This window comes from Malaclemys terrapin, chromosome 11 (assembly GCF_027887155.1).
Source record: "Malaclemys terrapin pileata isolate rMalTer1 chromosome 11, rMalTer1.hap1, whole genome shotgun sequence".
NCBI classification, from domain to species: domain Eukaryota; kingdom Metazoa; phylum Chordata; order Testudines; family Emydidae; genus Malaclemys; species Malaclemys terrapin.
The window spans coordinates 41,043,711-41,061,631 of NC_071515.1; the positions used below are offsets into that span (position 1 = coordinate 41,043,711).

At 38.5% G+C, this 17,921-nt stretch overlaps 1 protein-coding gene across 2 annotated transcripts in view; it reads left to right on the forward strand.

Annotated features, from left to right (window-relative positions):
- The window catches only part of SLC25A12 (solute carrier family 25 member 12), an 83,763-nt gene that overhangs the window by 62,613 nt on the left and 3,229 nt on the right, over nucleotides 1-17,921 (forward strand). For both annotated transcript variants that reach the window (XM_054043562.1, XM_054043563.1), the window contains exons 12-15: nucleotides 3,375-3,427; nucleotides 3,683-3,763; nucleotides 12,868-13,008; nucleotides 15,606-15,744. In XM_054043562.1, coding sequence (XP_053899537.1) covers nucleotides 3,375-3,427; nucleotides 3,683-3,763; nucleotides 12,868-13,008; nucleotides 15,606-15,744 — 414 coding nt within the window. The remainder of the gene's footprint in view (nucleotides 1-3,374; nucleotides 3,428-3,682; nucleotides 3,764-12,867; nucleotides 13,009-15,605; nucleotides 15,745-17,921) is intronic.

Here is a 17,921-nt window from a genome sequence, read left to right on the forward strand (position 1 = left end):
TCGTGGACTACAGCCCACTTCTTCGGATGCATATAGAGTGGAATAAATATTGAGGAGATATATATATATATATACACACATACAGAGAGCATAAACAGGTGGGAGTTGTCTTACCAACTCTGAGAGGCCAATTAAGTAAGAGGAAAAAAAACGTTTGAAGTGATAATCAAGATAGCCCAGTACAGACAGTTTGAAAAGAAGTGTGAGAATACTTACAAGGGGAGATAGATTCAATGTTTGTAATGGCTCAGCCATTCCCAGTCCTTATTCAATCCTGAGTTGATTGTGTCTAGTTTGCATATCAATACCAGCTCAGAAGTCTCTCGTTGGAGTCTGTTTTTGAAGTTTTTCGGTTGTAATATAGCCACCCGCAGGTCTGTCATTGAATGACCAGACAGGTTAAAGTAAGTATTTTATAGTATAGCTTTTGTTATGGCTCTTGCTAGTAATTTATCTTACTGGTAAATAGATTTGCTTTCCAGTGTTGCTAATTGTTTCACAAGAACAATTTTACCCCTTAATTCATAATTTAAAATTTCACCTGAAACCCCATCACTTCTCTTCCTTTTCTAGTGTATTGACAGTATCCTCCTTTCCTTTTTCTTAGTCAATAGCTTTGCATTGGAGCTTCTGGGTTTGATGTTCTGACTTTTGATTGTTGCTAACAGTACCATTGTTGCCTCTTTTTGTAACCTTTGACAAGCACTTTGAAATCAAAGACTATACATGAATGAAACATAATGTTTTACATTTTTAAAGTATTGCTTAAAATAAACAGGGACCAAAATATTTTTAGATCTTTTCTATACTTGTTCTTTTATGTAGATTGTATGGTCGTTTATAGTATTTTTGTGTCCCTGAAAAACTTAAATCTGTGGAGACTCTGATACTGAGTTCATAGCGCAAGATTGTTTCCACAACCATGCCAGACTGTCATAATTCCAATTATATAGAAGTAGAAGTACAGAAACATTTATATTGCATTCACAGAAGAGATGCCCAGTGTATCTGTAGGTGGATTCTTATATGCATAAATGTGTTAATTTTAATTGTATTCAGACAGAACAGGACAGTGCAGACGTGATGTGAGTTTTTACTACATAAATTACATAGAAATAAAGTGATCCCTTACAGGTATGCTTTATTTTTTATTAATATCTGTCATAAGGCTACTGGATTCTGCCACCCAACTCCAGAATTAACTCTGAAATGTTTTCTAAATTCCCCTTGCTAGAACTCACTGAATCTCAGGCTCTCCGAAATATAGATTTATGGAGTGTGTGTGTGCATGTATTTAACAGCACATAAAAGGCAGTGGGAGGTGTGTCTTGCGGTGTTTTGTCTAGTAGTTTTTTGTTGTTGTTTTTTTTTTAAACTGTGGGCACTGCAGAGCTGGATTTTCTTTTCACAGTGGATCAGAGACTCAGGCTGGGAGGGCAGTGTTTCTTTTTGTCATTGTCAACCTTTCTTTGTATGTAATAAGTACCTTTCCTCAGTGTAGTAAGCCTGTAAATCACACACAAAGTACTGGGTTGGAAGAAAACAAGACATTGCATATGTTATTTTCTGATCCTTCTGTATAGGTGCATGTTTTCTGAGGGTTGGTTTAGAGGAAGGTACTATGTAAATTAAATGGGCTGAGTGTAGTGGGTCTTTATACCTCCTTTATTATTTAAATAGCATAATATTTTCATAGATTTTTTTTCTGCCTTACCCTTGCAAGACAGTAGGAAACCTGTGGTTGTATTGTTTATTGAAGTTGTCTGATATCACCTATAATATTCGTTAAAGCTACAGTGATATCATCAAAGGGACAAATCAATATTTTATTAACAATTTGTAACCTTTTATTTCTGTAGATTTTGCAACACATATACTATACTGACACGATTATGCAGAAGATTTAGATTAAAAAGTAACAGGTGCTGATCTAATCATGGATGTTAGGAAGTTAAGACTGCCATCTACTGATTTATTCTTTTAAATCAGTCTGCTCCTAGAAAGGTGTATGAGCAGGTCATGCTTTTGTCATTGATTCGGTTTGACTGACAGTAGTATATATATGCAAGACTATTTGCAGGCTGTCTACAAGCACACAAAAAAAGTGTCTCTCTCATCAGCCTCTTCAAAGTAGGTTTTAGGGGTCCATCAACACACATACTTGACAGGATAGAAAACATTTATTAGTAACAATTTTTAAAGTGCATTCTACCATGTTGTACTGAAAGAATGGAAATCCTTTAAATAGCTGTAGCCTCTAGAAAATTGAGCCCTGTGATTCCACATAGAAGTTAATTGTTAATTTGTCGTAGGCAGCTGCTGCATGCCAAAATGCAGCCTGTAAACAAAGAACATCTTTAATGGTTTAAAAGTTAAAGTACTGCATGTGCCACCTCATGTGGTGCTTGAGGAGAAACTAGTGAATTTGTATTGAATGTCACTTACAACTAACTTTTTCCACCAATGCTGATCCTCTATATCCATTCTAACTATGTAAGTAAGTAATAGAAAAAAAAAAAAAACCTCATACATTTTTGAGTAGTACATTGTCATTTGGGCAAAGGAAAGTTATGTAGTGTTTTGTGTTTTATTAAACAAGTCACCTAAGCAATGGCAACACTTGGCAGTGTGTAACAATGCTTTGCTTAGATGTCTACTAATGTCTTTTATTTCAGAGACAAGGTGGGTGAGGTAGTATCTTTTTATTGAAGCAAATTTGGTTGGTGCAAGAGACAAGCTTTCAAGCTTACACATTTTATTTCTTTTATGTTGGGAATTTTGACATTTAAAAGGTTGTTACCAAACTCGCTTTAGTTATCAAATAGCATGATTATGTGTTTAATGCGAATAAATTAAATCAGGTAGAAAACATCCTTCATCAAAAGTACAAAATAAACTTTTGTAGAGGAGAGATCCAAGCTCAGCCTGCTTTCAGTGTACTGCAAGGATGAAAATATTGGACAGTCATTCTACAGCCTCACTCTGTCTCAGAGTAAATCATTCATCTGTATACTTCATGGGAGAGTGGTGCTGAGTAAGGAGGCTAAAAATACTCATGAAAATGCTGAATGATCCATTGTGTGAACAAATATTCCAAGTCCCTCCCCTTTTTTACCACTATTTCTGGTTTCACTTGATTATGGAAGGGGGATCCAATTATCCTTTATATTGCCAATTTCAGCAGAAGTATTAAGATATTCAATTGCATAAGTGCACATTCAGCAGCCAATGCTACAGCCAGCTCTACGTGCAGAACTGGCATTGAGTTCAAAGGAAGTTCCACCTGTGGAGAGGCAACATTGTTGGACTCTTATAAAAGTAATATTTTCTTTGATAGAAAAAATGCTTCCTAACGATTTTCTCTATTTCTATAGGCTTGTTACCACAGCTTATAGGTGTTGCTCCAGAAAAGGCCATTAAGCTCACAGTACGTTTCTCCATTTCTAAATTAATTCTGTCTCTTACTAATTTTTGTCTGATTTGTAGTAATAAAAGACAGGTCTGTTTTCCTGGCATTCCCATGTTTGTAGAAGCAGCTGGGCTTTGTTTCCTTTAAATGCATGAATGATGAACACTTACTAGTGTTCCATTAAGTTTGGTTACAAATGTAATGGGTGTTGATCAGAAAAAAATGTTAAAGTAGAAAACTGTTCGTAATATATAAATTGTATATTTTTATTAGGTTAATGATTTTGTCAGAGACAAGTTCACTCAGAGAGATGGTTCCATTCCAGTATTTGCAGAGATCCTTGCTGGAAGTTGTGTAAGTATCAGTCCTGTGTCGTTCATACCTATTTAAAAAAAAAAAAAGAGGGAGAATTCCCACCCTTGCATTGTCCAGTCAGAATAACAGATAAAGTATAATGTATATTCCTTGACATCAGGCAATACCATCCTCTTCTACACAGAAACGTAAGAAAAGTTACTGAAACTCTGTGGTTCTCCATGTGGCGTGCCCAAGGCATTATCTGCTTGTTTCAGTGCTGTGAGAAAGGGGGCAGGAAATATAGAATGATGCAGTTCCCTAAGATCTATTCACACACCCTCTTCCAGTCTCATGAATCGTGGACAGCAGCGTGGAATTATGGCCCCTCTGTATTGCTCCTTGCTTCCTTCCACCCTCTCGGTGTAGCTAACATATGAGATGTGCTGGCATTGCTGATCCAGCCAAAGCTGCTTGTTACCTCCACCCCTCTTCATTGTTACCTTCAGCTGCAGAGATAAAGTCAATACTGCTGTCAGCAACACTGATGCTGAGTGAAACTTAGACTCTAAAATTTGCCATGGAAGCCTGCTTTGTGGAGTGGCTGCTTATTACTGCTCCTATCTTTGACTGACTATACTTACCCAGCTCAGTCAGACTGAGTCCCAGGATGTGGTGTACATAAGAGGGGCTTCCAGAATTTCTAAGAGCAGGTGCTCCTCTTCCCTTTCCATAGTTATTGGCACATTTAGATGGTATTTATACTTTGCGTGAATGGGACGAGATGGCTCACTGTCAATAGTCATTGAGAATACAGTAGAGGGATCATCATCAACTTCCTTTGGTCCTCCCAGAAAAAGTCCCATAGAAGGGGGTTTAAAAACGGACTTGGATAGCCCAGTTCCTGCTGTAAATCTCAAAAGTGAATTAAACCTACGTCTTCACTTGGTATCTTCCATTTAAAAACAACGACAACAACAATTCTTAATAGATTGTTTACATAAATGTAAGGAGATTGAATAACAGTATATATTGGCTTTGAGCTAACAGATGTGAGGGAGTTGTTTGTTTAAATTCCTTTATACAAAATTTTAGAGTTATTTTACTCCAACGTTTAACTAAAAGCAGCATGTAAATATACAAATGGAATTTACACTGGAAATGAAGTCTATAATTTGGTAGTTCTTTAAGCAATCTGTACTTGGTTTGCATTTTTAATGACAACAGACTTTGGTGTTTGTAACTTGGCTAATTTCATTTGTGGGATTTCCCAACATTTGGTAACAGTATAGAATGTTTAAAGCTGGTTAGGGATCCTTTGTAGCAGAAAACCCTAATAACTTCCAGCTGGATAGGCTGGCAAGCTGGAATAAAACCTCCTCAGCTTGCCACAAAACCTGGGGCAATAAGGTGGTTGACCTCTGCAAGATTTAAATTCAAAGAAGAAGCCCTGAAGGTAGGCTACTTATAGTTCTCCCTGATTAGATTTGGCAGTATGGTACATACCTGAGTCTTCACCTGTCAGTGTACAAAGTTTACTTTCACGGAAATAGGGAAAAGAAGTTGTGATATGTAGCTAGCAAATATCAACCACAAACGCTAACCTTCTTCTCGAAGGCTCAGTCGTACAAACAGTATTTGTGGAACGTGTAATTCATTAGGTGTTTTTCTTTCCTGTGATGTGTTAAGTTAAAAATATTTGCAAAGTATTTGTAATTTCCATCTGGCTGCGAATTCTGATAATCAGATTTACTATGGTTAAATCCTTTTGTACCAAAATGTTTCATACATAGTAAAAACTGAATTAAAGGCCGTATCTATTTCTGATAAGTAGTCCCCTATCTGAAGGATCTTCTTTATAATATTTTAAGAAAACGTGAAAATTTGAGAGAATGTTGGATTTTCATATAAGGGTTCAAAAATTCAGATGCTCCTCTGAAACTGAGGACTCCCCACATTGCTATCCAAACACAACCCTCTCCTCCAACTGGCTGTCTTCTCAGGAATTATTTTCTTGGGGGATGGGCCATTGGCCTACTACTTCTCTCTGGAGTATTATGGTGTGCCTAGTAGTCCTGTTTCTCCCTTTTTGGCATCTTTAGAGGAAGATGGCACCTGTTTTGTCCCTCCAGTCATTTTTAGGAGGTGCAGACAGCAGGCCACTTGCCCTCACTTCAACTACTTCAGAGACCACATTCTCTTCCTTGTAGCCCCCATAGGTCACATGATAGCTTACAAATGGGTGACTGCTCTGTCTGCACTGTTGCTTCACGCCATTTCAGCTTCTTTTATTCTTTTCCTGAATGCTAGTGTTGAATCCAGGACACACTGCTGGCAACTCATTAAAACCTAAAGTAGAAAACTGACAGGATTAGGTGGTTGAAACAATGCCAGTTGATTGTCAGTGCTTCCCTCTGCATGTGCAGTACCTTTTCCATATGGCTCCTGTTCCAAGCAAGGTAGGGCAGGAGAATTCAAAGTGAGGATATTCAATAGTTGTGCTGGCTGAAAGTCGAACACTGCTGCAGATGCTTCATGAATCCTATCTTGAACCTTGGTTCCCCACCCTGAATGTGGGTCAGCTTCTGTGAAAGTCATCTGCTTCGGGGTACAGAGTGAAGAAGTTCTTCTCACTTCTGATGTCTACAAATATATCAGTTTATTGCAGAGTATTATCAAATGTGTCCCTGCCCAGCTGTTATGGTCACCTGGTATAGGTCTGCCTTCAGTACCTAAGCTCAGTGAGGGCTAGGACATGGCAGGGTTTTCTCAGGACTGGTGTGAACTCCTTTACTGAGGTGTCACAGTCCCTCGTTGTTTGTGTTTAGGACACATTGCAAGTCCCACCTGGCTCTTTGGCCTACTCTTATTAGTGGGGCTGTTGGATTCTTCCTCGTGCCAGACTTATTTGTGATTTCAGGCTGTGTATTTGGGATAGTGGGTTATTTTTAAGTATTGTAATTTGTTTTTTATTGTATGACTCTTGAACACTTTGCTGATAGTTGCTTTATAAAAGATTAAATAAATAAAAATGAATTTCTGGAGACCTATTTTTAAACCATTTTGTATGTTTTTAACTAAAAAACAAATATGATATTGTCTAGTCTTGAAACACTTCTTGGATTTTATTTCAAAAAAAGAATTTATTACATTTTCATGGTTTTTGTGTGCATTTCCTTCCAGCTTGTCAAGGTAGGCATTTGTCAAATATTTTTTAAAAAACTAAAGAAGTTATAAAATGTTTAAACAATTGTTTTTAATTATCAAAGAGGAAAAATGCAGGAAGTATAGATTTAGAGATGATAGTTTACCTTTACTTGTGCTGTTGTACATTTTTCACGTCTTTGCCTGTTGGAAGTACAAGGAGAGTTAAGGGCAGAGTCAGCTACGATTTGAAATTGCTTTGATTTCTGTTACAATCTTAAACATATGTATTTAAATGTAGAGGGGGTGTATTATTTAGCAATATTGTAGTAGGCTTACTGTAGGTGTATGAACAATGAAAGCCCTGACTTGGGAGTGGAGTGCAAGTTCTTTAAATCAGGACTATTTCATAAACATCAAAGAACATATTCTTCTTTTAGTTGGTTGAGTGGGGAAATAGTTTTGGTCCAGGATGTGGCAGTTGCAAGTAGGAAGTAAACAAGGGCTCGGAGCAGACATCTCCCCCCCCTTTGTAGCATATGCCTCTGGGGTGGAATTGGAAAGGGCAAGAGGTCTTATGTTGTAGGGTCATTTGTGTATTTCCTTCAGGCTTTGGCATGTCATGAGGTGTTTGCTGTGGGATCTCAAACTACATCTTTTCTCTTATAACCTTTGCTGTCAATTGTAGTTCCTTCATTTGCTCCTTGTGGAGTTTTTATTTTATGTGACATTAAGGTTAAATAGAAGCTTTTATTATTGTTATTTCTGATGTGTATGAATAACCTCCATTCAGAAATAAATTTGTCAACTTTTTTTTCACGTGTCTATTGTAATTTAGGTGCAAAAGGACAATTTTATATTAAAAATAAACCAATTTTAATATTAGTACTTGAATTTCCTTTGAGATATGTGTGTCTGTGTGTATATACACACACACACACTGTCACACATACAAATAAATAAATAGAAATAGGACTATTTGAAAAAGGAAAAAGGAAGTATGAATATTTGCACAACCAATTTGCAAATAAATACTGAGGATTTACAAGCAGTCCCTGAACTCCACCAATTTCTTTCCATTAACACTTCCTTTCTAGCTTTCTGCCTCTGCATTATCTTCCGTGCTGTTCCCTATGCCTCATATTACCTCCCTGATCCTATCCAATTTAGTCTCCCCTCTTTCTTATTCCTCAAAATCCTCTTCTTTTCACAATCTTTAAAACAAACAATACGTTGATAAAAATAATTTAAAAAATTACAATTCATACACTGCCAAAATGTGCTTCCCCTGTTTTCTGTAAATGTCCTCTGTCTTGCCTTCCCTTCTTCTTTTGTCATACTCATAAATGATACGTTCAAGAAACCAATCCAGCAAACCCCTGCTCCTGCAAATAGTCCCATTGAATTCAGTGCAACTACTCACATGAGTAAAGTTACTTATGTACCGAAGTGTTTGCAGTATCAGGCCTTAGATTGTAAGAATATTTTGGGAAAGTGGGGTGTCTTGTGGGGTATGTCTACACTGTAGTAAGAGGTGTGATTGCAGCACAAGCTGACAAATGTGTGCTAGCTATAATTTAGCTATCATTGCTAAAAATAGCAGTGAAGAAAAGATGGCACAGACTGACAATGTGAGTATGTATCCAGGGTCACCAGCATGCTTGTACAGCTCATGCTGAAGCCCGTGCCACTGTATCTTTGTGGCTTTTTTTAGCCGTTCTAAGTAGATTTAAGCTAGCATGCAATGCAGACATACCCTTACAGACCTGCAGAGGTCCAGGCACACCTACAACACTGGATGAAAAATAAAGTTGTGTTGAGAAATCAATGTTTGGGCAAGATAATTTATTCTTAAAGAGCAGCATTTAAAATGGGTTTTACTTGTGGTTGTAGTTATTATGTTGTTATATTTTTTAAAATATTGTGAAACTTCCCAAGTCACCTTTGTGACAAGTGTGCCCGTTATTGGAGTCTGTCAATATCTCGAATATTGTGTGTGCCAAATGTTAATGAGGTTGGTACGATTCATGCACTTTTCAAAATACTGCTTTAATGATGACACATAAGCCTGCGCATGTTAGGGCTCCCCTCGTAGATGTGTTTTATGCAGCTATCTGTGTATCGAAACACACATTTTTAATAGAAAATGGTTAAAGAGTTTTGTGTGAATTAGAGTCCTATTTGTGCAACTCTGTTCCTTCAGAAGCAGGCTTTTGTTGGGATTTAACTGAGACCCAGCCACTTGTGCAGATAGAAAGGGAATGTTAATTGCAGGAAGATTGGATTTTTTGTAGAAAATAGAAATGTTTATGAATTGGTCTGTTTGTGTTTCTGTGCTGGGTGTTAGGCAATGAGGGACAGTTATTTTGCCTGCCCTGCAGGATATTCTAATTTATAGCTGATTAAAAATAAAAAACAGAATTTCATATATGTAAACACAGTATGCACATTTAATGAGCAGTTAACAAATTATTGTCTAGCAGAACTGAATTTCTGGTTTCAGCATCTAAATTTGTGGTTTCTTTGAGGATTGTTTTTGTGGTACTGTATATTGCATTATAACATGAGCATTCTGCCTAAGATTATTGCTACCACAATTACTGAAATAAATGAATGTAGGAAAATCATCAAGTTTTCAAATTGGTTGGTTGAATACAACATGAAGAAAAACGAATTAGGTTTTCATTTAGCAGAATTTGCCAGCTGGCAATTTTATAAAATTTGTTTAGATTGAAACTTTGAAATGTTTTTCCTGCAGGGCATCATCCATTGTTTTGTTTTGTAGTTTTAAGTGTGTGTGGAAGGAAACTAGGTCTGAAAAATGGCATTGGACACTAGTGGCATTATTGCACTGAGACAACTTATTGTATATACTTCACAGAGGAGCTGGGGTCAAATTGAGCTGGCCTGTGGGGGCTCAGCAAGTTGGCACTTTCCCTGATAGTTGCATCAAGTGTTCCAGAAAAAGAAAAATTGAAAACCTAACTCCTCTATTTGAGAGAGATCCTTCAAAAAGTTATCCAGAAGTAAATCAATATGATGATGACAAACGGGAAACTATGCCATTAAGATAAATGTGAACTGCCTTTATTTGGGTTCAGGGGTGTTGACCCAAAGCATAACGACCATTTAATTGTCAGGGTTGTCATTCTCCTTTATTGCAAACTTTGATCAGTAGTGAAATAATTTATAGTCTGTGCAGTCTACAGTTGTGATCGGTGGAGGAGTTGATGTTTGATTCCCTCTCTAAATAACAGAAGGGGTAAGTGCAGAGGTGAAAGTAAGCCGGTACGGCGTACCAGTAAGAGCCAGTACGCTGTGCCGGACCGCAGCGCTTCCGCAGCGGGGAGCCTAGAGCCCTTTAAATCCCCCCCGCAGTTCCGGCAGCCGGGCTGGGGCCTTTAAATCTTGAGAGGCCCCGCCTCTTCTGGTTGAGGCCATGCCCCCCTCAGGACTCTGGCAGTACCGGTAAGTCCTGTAAGTTACTTTCACCCCTGGGTGAGTGATAAATTAAGGATCCTGGGGCTCTGCAGTGTCGTCCTGCCTCTGGTTTGAAGTAGCCCATATTTGCCAACTTTCACACCACATTGCATGGCCCTTTAATTACACCTGCCTTTGAAGAGAGCTAGGGAGATAGATGTATAGGCCAATATATATGGGCGTGTCTAATGCTTAATTTGTAAAGAAATGATGCTGGGGCTTAAATAGAGGATGTCGCACAGAGGACGCCATTTTGCAGAGTGTGCAGCTCCCTCGGCTGGCCTGACCTTGCGCACACACACTGTGTGTGAGGTCATGGTGTGCAGAAGATGACATTTTGTAGAGTATGCTGCTCCACCCCTGCCAGCATGACTACACATGACAGAAGAGGCTGAGCCCTGGCAAACCCCAATACAGATTTCAACTATGGGTGTGTCAGGATTTGGTTATGAGCTACTGCTTGTCAGGAGGGGAGAGTTGGTTGAACGGCATATTTAGCTTAGTAATTTTAAATCATTAGTAGGTACTCAAAGCCTGTGTTTGGGTGCTTTGTAGGAAATAGGATAGCTGTCTGAAGAAGCAAGTTCCTGCATTTTTCCACTGTGCTCACAAAGTGGGAGTTGGATTCCTGGATGATAAAAAAGGAAGCTGTTCAGGGCAGTCTCCCTTTCCTTAGGTGAAGTTTTTCATAGGTTGGGGTGAAGGTAAAAGGGCTATGAGGAAGGGATTCAGAGTTTTTAAAATGAGAGGAAAATACTAATTAATGTAAGGCTGGACTTGTTCATTGACACATGTTTTAAATAAAATTTGTAAATGGTTTTAATAAAAAAATTTAAAGAGGGGGAGAGGGGAGAAAGGAACATTGGGGTAGGCAGTAAAGACAAATTATCCGTTTTGTGATGGACCACGCACATTGCCAGAAGTGAAGGGTGGTACCTACAGCATACCAAAGAGAAGTCTAAACATGTCACTTTCAAGTACATTTACATGCTTCTGGAATAAACTGTCATGTTGAATCGCTCTGTAAAATTTGAGATGCAGCTCTGTGAAAGTCTTAGGCTAAAATACAGACTCTGTAGAACAGCTCATGCAGGAATAGTGGATGGGAGAAACGAGCAAGCTCTGGTGCGTCTGCTTTGCTAATAATGTAAAAACAATTTGCCAGCTATTAAATCTGTGTCATGCTCAGGTCAGAGAAACGGACGCAAGTCTGTATCTGCAAAAAGAACAGGAGTACTTGTGGCACCTTAGAGACTAACAAATTTATTAGAGCATAAGCTTTCGTGGGCTACAGCCCACTTCTTCGGATGCATAGAATGGAACATATATTGAGGAGATATATATACACATACAGAGAGCATGAACAGGTGGGAGTTGTCTTACCAACTCTGAGAGACCAATTAAGTAAGAGAAAAAAACTTTTGAAGTGATAATCAAGATAGCCCAGTAAGACAACTCCCACCTGTTCATGCTCTCTGTATGTGTGTATATATATCTCCTCAATATATGTTCCATTCTATATGCATCCGAAGAAGTGGGCTGTAGTCCACGAAAGCTTATGCTCAAAAAAATTTGTTAGTCTCTAAGGTGCCACAAGTACTCCTGTTCTTTTTGCAGATACAGACTAACACAGCTGCTACTCTGAAGTCTGTATCTAGCTATCTATTTTCCTTTGTAACAAATTTGGAAATATTGGTATGTCTATTGTTTACATTTATTTATTTAATTTTCCAGATAGAACAATTAAAAGCTCCGCACAAAAGATCTGACCACTCTGCCAATTATTTAAAATTACAACCTCAAATATAAATTTCAGTCAGCTTACTTCCCCCAGGCAGCAGCACTAAATACAAATAACACCTCAACACATGGGCCGTTTTTCGTTTATTGAAACCGTCTATTATACTGCATATAAAATACAGCTGTACAAAATTTCATAACTTTCAGTTTTGTAGAGTAATGGCAACTAAAATATCAATTTTTCTGAGCTGTCACTGCATATTGTAAACTTCATACATATTCCCCTAATATTGGTCAATTAAATTTCCCATTTTAATATTTATTCTTCATCTCTGTGGCAAAACTGTACTTGATATAGACTCTAATTTTGTCTGTGAATCAGAGCAGTTTTCTTTTGTTTCCAGTCTGAGCCTTGGACTGCAGAGCATTAGGATTAACTTAACCTGATATCTAAATGGATGAAAGTTGATAAACTTTTAGATAATAATGTGACTGTTTAGAAAAGTGGATGTCCGAGGGAGAAGAAAAATGGAATGAATTGCTGTAATAGAAATCACAAACTCATACAGAACCATGGTAGTCTGCCTTTGTTTCTAAGTTTCAATGTACTTTAAAAAGCACATGTTTTTATGCAGAAGAATGGGAGACTTCAGGACAGGGATGTTACTGAGTGTGTTCCATATTGCACATACGTAATGTAACAGGGCCCTGTTGTCCTTCAGTGGGAGCCAAAGGTGCTCAGCACCTTATTGGTGTGATATAATAGAATTCACTGTAACTCATTTTCTCTGGTCTTGCAGGCAGGAGGTTCACAGGTCATCTTCACTAATCCACTAGAGATTGTAAAGATTCGGTTGCAGGTAGCAGGAGAAATCGCAACAGGACCCAGAGTCAGTGCCCTTACTGTTCTAAAAGACCTGGGGATTTTCGGTCTTTATAAGGTATGTATTTGAGCATTCCTGGAACACCACTTTTAAACCATTTTATGATAAATTTAAAAGAACTTTTAAAACAAAAACTTTGTTGTAAATCAAAGAAATCTTTTCAAATTTAAAAATAAACTCTTCCTGCAGGGCAGCCCCGTGGTAGAAAAGTGTGTGTGTGTGTGGGGGGGGACGACACATTTAGCCCTGGTCTACATTACAGAGCTAGTTCGATGTAGGACCGCCTCCATCGACTTAAATCTGTAAGTGTCTACAGTAAAATGCAGCTGCCACTGATGTAACTTGCCCACTACGCCAACTTAATAACTCCACCTCCATGAGAGGCATAGCACTTAAGTCGATGTAATTAGGTCGACGCAGTGTCAGTGTAGACTTTGTGTTGTTACATCAACTGTTACTGCCTTTCAGGAGCCATCTCACAGTGCCCACACTGACAGTTAAATTGGTGCCACCGCTCCTGGTGAGGATGCGCACTACCGACACACAGAACATAGTGTGGACATGCAAAAGCAGTTTAATTACTGCAGTGGCTGTACGACAACATAACTTAGGTCAACTTAATTTTGTAGTGTAGACTTGCCCTTATACTCATAATAGTGGAAGTGGGATACATAAAAATACTCTCCTGTTCTATCCTTTGGGCTTTTATATCCGGCTGCAGGGAGTCCTGTATTGCAGACTTGCTGGCTTCTGGCATGGATCATTTCATTTGAAGGCTTTTGTGAAAAGTTTCTTTAGCTTTTCTTTTGTGTTTGTTTAGGAGCCCAAATGTCTTACATTTATTTTGAATCTCAGTTCTCTCTATTGTTATCTTCACAGCAGCATCCTCTTTTTGTCTTAATAATTTGGCAGCAGTGAAACAGTAGTAGAATTTAGTAGGATTCAGATCTTTAAGAAGTTAAGTGGTGGGATTTGTCAATAATGAATTCCATTTAAAAAAAAGCCCGTACTGTACTTTACCAGAATGCCAGTCAACAGATTCCTTCCCTGCAGGTATACTTACTACCATCATTACAGATCAGATGTAATGGTGCAGAAGCGATTAGTTTTCTTAAACAAGGAAGAGTATTTCTTCCTGTATCCTTTGCCAGTGCAAGGAGTAATACGTAAATTCAACAGCTCTAGGCAGCTGTGACTTCCAAAATATTGGTTTAGCTGATTTATTTATGGAGCTATGTAGCACCGTAAAAATGTGGAAATTTGCCTCCGTAGCTGCAGCTTTTCTTCTGAATTCACTAGATTAGATTCACACAGCTATAATGTTTCCGTAAATATCATCAATGTTTTGGTACATGGGGCAAAATTTTAGTGCAGTAATCGTTTTTGTGTGTGGTGGCTAGAAAGGTGATTCTATTACAAATTTTATCTTTTTTTAAAATTGCATAGTCATCTCAAGGAGGTTTAGGAGAATTAAGTTAAAACAAAAAAGAATACAAAGCTCAGTGGAGTAAATACCAAAAGGGGACTGGTTTTAAAAGATGTAATCACGGTGAGTGAAATTCATCCAAGCATAGAGTGTCTCTCCACAAGACCATCCATACCACTTAAGCCCCACAGATCCCCTGCGGAGGGCTCTCTGTCTACTCCAAATAGGTCAGCGTGGAGGGGAACTTTTAGAAATGTGCGACCTTCCAAGGCCCTGGAATCACTCTTATGTGGCCCATGGCCCAGAGCCTCTTATGTAGGAAATCCAGAGAGTCAGTGGCCACTATTCTGGCACAGAGTGGACTGAGTGGTGAGTGGAGGAGACAGTTTTGCAGCCTCAATGGCTCACCCTCAGGGTGAGCTCTGTACAGCAGAAGGTAATTCACCCAGTATCAGACAAATAACATGATGTATTTTAACAGCATCTCCACAGCTATTGTAGCATGTGTCAAGAGGGAATTTCTTTAGTTTGATTTTAGGCCTTGTATGCCAAGTTTTAACCAAGAATTACTTTTTTCCTGGCAAGAGAGTCATTCAAGTTCCCCATCCTTTGTCTCCGTATTACTTCCCCGTGCTTTAGAGTTTCCATGTTGTGGCAACTTTCCCATGGGGAAAGAGGGCAAACTGTGCTAGCCCTGCAGTGCAGTTTTTTCTGGCAGCCAGAGAGGGTCAGTGGAGATGCTCACTAATGCTCTCAGCTTCCTGTGGACCAAGTGGCAAGCAAGGGCCCCAGTCGAATCTTTCGTGTGGCGGCACATGCCCTGTCACCAGGCCAGCAGGATCAGCTAAGAGAAGGTTTTTTGCAGGCTAAATTCTCGTGTACATTTCTGTACGAAAAACTATCGAAGGTTTGATGGCAGGCCCTTAATTGTCAAGTGTCACTCTTTGCTAAAGTTAGAAATGAACACTGAAGCTGAGAGCTGACCATCGAATGACTAACTATGCTCTGAAACCTGTGCTGCTTTTGATGTTCTACTCTGAAACCTGTGCTTCTTTTGATGTTCAAATCTCCATACTACATTCCCTAAGACATTATATTGCATTTACTAGTTACCTGGTAGATCCCCTTGGCTCAGTCTATACCCAGTGGCCTGGGGCTGCTTGCCAGCCTTTAATTCTAACCCTATTTATATAACTTGTTTGTATTATGTTTCCTTTTTGTGTGACAGGGTGCAAAAGCGTGTTTCCTCCGAGACATTCCCTTTTCTGCAATCTATTTTCCTGTTTATGCTCACAGTAAACTGATGCTTGCTGATGAAAATGGCCACGTGAGAGGGCTTAATCTCCTTACAGCTGGTGCCATTGCAGGTAACTTCTCAATATGTTTTCTAGAAATAACCTTTTTCCCCTTAATAGATAATATTTAATATTCGTTCATCAGTCCCATACGAATGGTAGTATGCCATTGTATCTGATTTAATCTAAATTTGATCACTTTTATCCTTGGTGGGAGGTAGTGTAATTTTGATGAGAGCTAATTACATTTGCATAATGTGGATAAACAGCTTAATGCAGCTCAGCGACTTGTAGCCAAATTTGATCTGTCTGTCTCAATGGGGTTTTAGTTGTTACCAGGCGCTCTGACTTGAAGGCTAATTTGAATCTTTGATGAACATATACTGAGAAGAATTAAAAAGAAAATGATTCATCTAACTTAGGGCTCCTAAACAACTGGGGAAGAAACTTTCAGTTCAAAGGGAAATGCCAAAATAAAGATTTGAAGGTGCCTTATTGTTCAGTAGGAGTGAAAATAACATACTCTTCATGTTTTTTTTAAAGAATTTCTAATCAAGATTTCCCTTGTAATGATAGTGGGACAAACTCACCCCACTCACATGAAGTTAGTGTTTAGAAATTACTTCTGTAGCCTTTTATTTTATTTAAAGTGAATTTTGTAATGTGGTATTACATCACCATGGGTTTGACTCTGCTGGCTATAGTTTCAGGCTTAACAGAGTAAAAGTCACCTCTGCTACGTGCTTCAGATTTAGAGTCTCTAGGAACACACAAAGACCAAGGTTAGAGACCACACATACATTTATAAGTACAGTGTCTAGTCTGTTTGACAAGTTTTTGTTAAAGTTACAATCAAAGTTATGATTACCTAAGCATATAGAAATTCTATACGGACCTATGCACAAGTTACTTATATAGTTATACTCACATCCTCCTAGATAGTGTTAGGGTCAGATGGGTCTCTCATGGATTGATCATCAGTAAAGGGATGGTTCCTGCTGGAGTTTTCCATGGGGAGCTCAATGTTCCTAATCTGGGCACCCGCTTTTTATAATGTGATTCTGACTATACTTCATTAGTATTTATGCACATAGTGCACCCTGCGGTTAGGACATGTGTTAGAAAAATGTGACTATTGAGCATCTTGTAAGCAAAACATTACTCTTACAGTACATTTTTTGCAGTATCACCCATTGGTACATTTTTTCTGGTCATCTTTTGGCATAGGGTCATTCTTTAGTCGCTTACTTTTGTCAAGCATTTCTTAAGCCTCTGGCCTAGTATGGCTAAGCTAAAATCTTACAGGCCTCAGCCTGTAGGCCTTGCATTACAACCCGACTTACTTAAATATCTAATACATAATTATCCCTTCTAACTACTGATCAATCTTATATTTCTGTAATCCTATAATTTAACTCTATTTAGCATACAGTGATTATATGTAACATAACATGTTAGTAAATCATAACATAACATATACAATAAACAAAAATCATTGGCTACACTTGGAATGAACAAAATGTGTAACTGGTCTTTTGGTAATAATAGCCTTTTATCTCAGTCAGTAGTATAATAAAATTAGGCCCAAATGTGATGGGGATGAGTAGGCTAAAAATGCACTGCTAGACAAATTAATGGTGGACATACTGGGCCAAATTCTCTTTTGTACCCGGTATCTGCTGTGTGTAACACAAGTGAGGTAGAATGCAGAGGAGGTGTTTGCAGTTCCTTGATTCTGGGCCCATTTGGTGCTGGCCTATGTGTAGTTCATTAGACCAACCTTAGAGCTATCCAGGGATCACTAGAGCTCTGTGTGCTCCAGCCAGCCACCTAAACTGGAGTTGGCGTAAGACCTGGTTATGCCTGTTCTTCCCCAACTGGGTATGCCCCCATGGCTGTGGGTTATCCAGCAGGGGAGATGTGACAATTTTCTGGGCCCTTTTGCTCTTGAATGGCACAAAGGGCCCAGAAATGGGAAGAAAATCTGTTCCATTGTATTCATAGAACTACTGAAAAATACACTGTGAGGACTAGTATCCTATAATAAGACTTGCCATTTGTGTTTTTTAACCATAGCTTAATTCATTAATGTTTATCAGGTACTTGGATATTAATGCGATGAGCTTAATAGAAATGGCTATAAATCTTGTTTGAGATATAAAATTTAGCCTACAAGAATCCTTTCTGAGTTGCAAATTCCCTTTATTGTTTAACGGGAATGCATCAGATAAGCATAACTGAGAAGAACA